We start from the raw sequence: 2,461 nt of genomic DNA, 5'->3' as shown, positions 1-2,461 counted from the left end.
GGGGGGGGACAAAACAAAGTTGGGTAGAAGGAGAAGGGTAAATTTGGCAACACTCCGAAGAAGTAGATAATGGGCATCACTTTCTCTTCTGAGGGTTTCTTTCCCACTTCCTCACCGTCTGTCGGTCTAACAAACATTCTCGAGATAACCACACACTAAAAAAATACTAACCCTTTCTACGAGAGAATTCCAATGTCAAGCTTACGATAAGGGAGTACCAGTTGGTTGTAATTTTATCTTTGTTGTAGTGGTATCTTCTTTTATCACCCTCCCCGAATTCTTTATTTCTCGTCACGAATTCTTTATCCTCCTGTGCTTAGAAAACGCCAACGTGTTTATTCTTGTTGAATACTGAATGCATATGCATATAATCCGAAAGAGAATTTTTACAATTATTATTCAAAGAAAAACAGGTTATGAAGTTAGAAGAAAATGGAATGCGGAATAGAGATCAAGTTATGAAAATGAAAGAATTGCAATCTTTCATTGTTGAAAAGTCAGTAACCGAGACATTTTCGAAATGTAGAAATGTTAGATTGTGCTCTGTCAAAGGGAATGGTGTATATATAAAGAAGGTGTCTGTGTGTATGTGTGTATGTATATGTGTGTGTTTGTGTGTGTTTGTGTGTGTGTGTGTGTGTGTTAGAGAGGTTAGAGAGAGAGGGAGAGAGAGAAGAGAGAGAGAGAGCTAGAGAGAGAGAGAGAGAGAGAGAGAGAGAGAGAAAATCGGACGGCTTGACTGAAGTCAAAGATGAAGTGGGTTTTATTCCGCATTCTATGTCCTTTGAACTATTGTTTGCCATTGTCCGTCTTGTCTTTTCAGGTACCCACACTATTTTCATACTTTCTCATATTTCGCTATTGAAACATTAACCTCAGGTCAAATCAGAAGTTGACTAATAGTTATAATAAATTGCATTCGTATAGTTAAATCCCCACTCGATAGCCAGCTCTATGCGCTGTATAATGTATATTATTACACCAGCAGATATGATAGCATTGTGAAACAATCTCAACTTCCTGGGAAGCATAAAGTGCAAGCTGCCATTTTACCGGAGCTAAAACGCTAGCATGCAGACAAGACTACAACAGAACGTTCACTTTGTCACTGTGGTCAACTGGTCATGTTATTTTATTTATTTATTTAATTTTTTTGCTTTAATCCACCCAGGCATTGGCGGTGTGACCTTCCTGAAGCAATCGCTCAAAGCCACACCCACGTACCCGTCTCATCAGGACGACATCGCTAGCTTCGCGCCATTGGACATTGAACTGGGCAATGATGACGGTTACGAGGTCGAGGTCGTTTCCTTGACATCCAATCAGATCCCAGTGCGGCGCTATGACATTGCTGACCTCGGCGACCCCGAGTACTTCCGGGGCTGGGCAGACGTACAAGGCAAAGGTTCTGCTAACGATTACTGCCGGTGAGGTTGATATTGTGTGTAATTAATCAATAACACACATCGTTGTCTCGTTTATAGATCTATAGCTGATACCGTTACTGAGACACCAGTGTCTGTGGTGTAATGCGCAGAAAGTTACCAGGATTGTTCTTTGTCTGTTTAGTGGTTTGTTGGTTTATTTTGTTTGGGGTTGTTGGTTTTTTTAAATAAAAATCCCAAACACTGGGGAAAGTTAAGGATTTCTACATCAAGGATAAGTAGAATCATTTTCGTGCCAAATTGATATGTACTGATTGATTCCAAGAATACACTTGTGTTAATTATGGTGTTTTGTTTGTTTGAGTATGGGTATGATTAATCAATTTAAAACAAGATAAAATGGTATAGTTGGACAATTCCAAACCGTAAGTGGTATGGCTTGATCAATTATTATTTTTTATTAAAGATTACGATTTTCGGTAACCAGTCACAGATGTTGTACATGCGTCTACGTTTTGACCAACCTATAGTAACATGTGACCTTTGTCTGGACAGAGTGATCGGCAAGGGCAGGCGGAGGTTCCTCTCCTGCAATCTGGCGGGAAGTACAGGTCAAGGTCACCACTACGTTTCCAAGCTGGGCTTTGAAGCGGGCTTCAACAATACCTGGTACATGAGGGATATGGACGGAGACGGCAGGGATGACTACTGCAGGTATGTGGGCGGGGGGGGGAGGGCTTTGTGGAGGCAGATTTCAGACATATGGGGAACCGCAGCAGCTGGTTGGATGTGAAGGAGAAGATCGCCCTGTACGGATACAGGTAGAGAGTCCTTCTCTTGGCGGCCAATACCAGGGTGAAAGAAGCGAATAATGATGATTATGATGATTACATGCAGGAGGAGGAGGAAGACGAGGAAGAGGAGGAGGAGGAGGGGGAGGATGACGAGGAGGAGGTGGAGGAGGAGGGGTATGACGAAGACGATGATGATGATGAGGATGATGATGAAGATGAGGAGGAGGAGGAGGAAGAGGATTATTATTATTATTAGGAGGAGGAGGAGGAGGAGGAGGAGGA

The 2,461-nt window shown here is 42.4% G+C and overlaps 1 protein-coding gene across 1 annotated transcript in view; it reads left to right on the top strand.

Moving 5' to 3' along the window:
• LOC101858694 overlaps nt 1-2,461 on the top strand; it is a gene marked incomplete at its 5' end in the record, with an annotated part of 53,051 nt that overhangs the window by 47,676 nt on the left and 2,914 nt on the right. The window contains 2 exon segments of the mRNA XM_013079251.2: nt 1,172-1,427; nt 1,941-2,099. Of these exon segments, the coding sequence (XP_012934705.1) occupies nt 1,172-1,427; nt 1,941-2,099 (415 nt within the window).

This window comes from Aplysia californica, unplaced genomic scaffold (genome assembly GCF_000002075.1).
Source record: "Aplysia californica isolate F4 #8 unplaced genomic scaffold, AplCal3.0 scaffold00046, whole genome shotgun sequence".
Taxonomy (NCBI): Eukaryota; Metazoa; Mollusca; class Gastropoda; order Aplysiida; family Aplysiidae; genus Aplysia; species Aplysia californica.
This window is presented reverse-complemented; position numbering and strand designations above follow the sequence as displayed.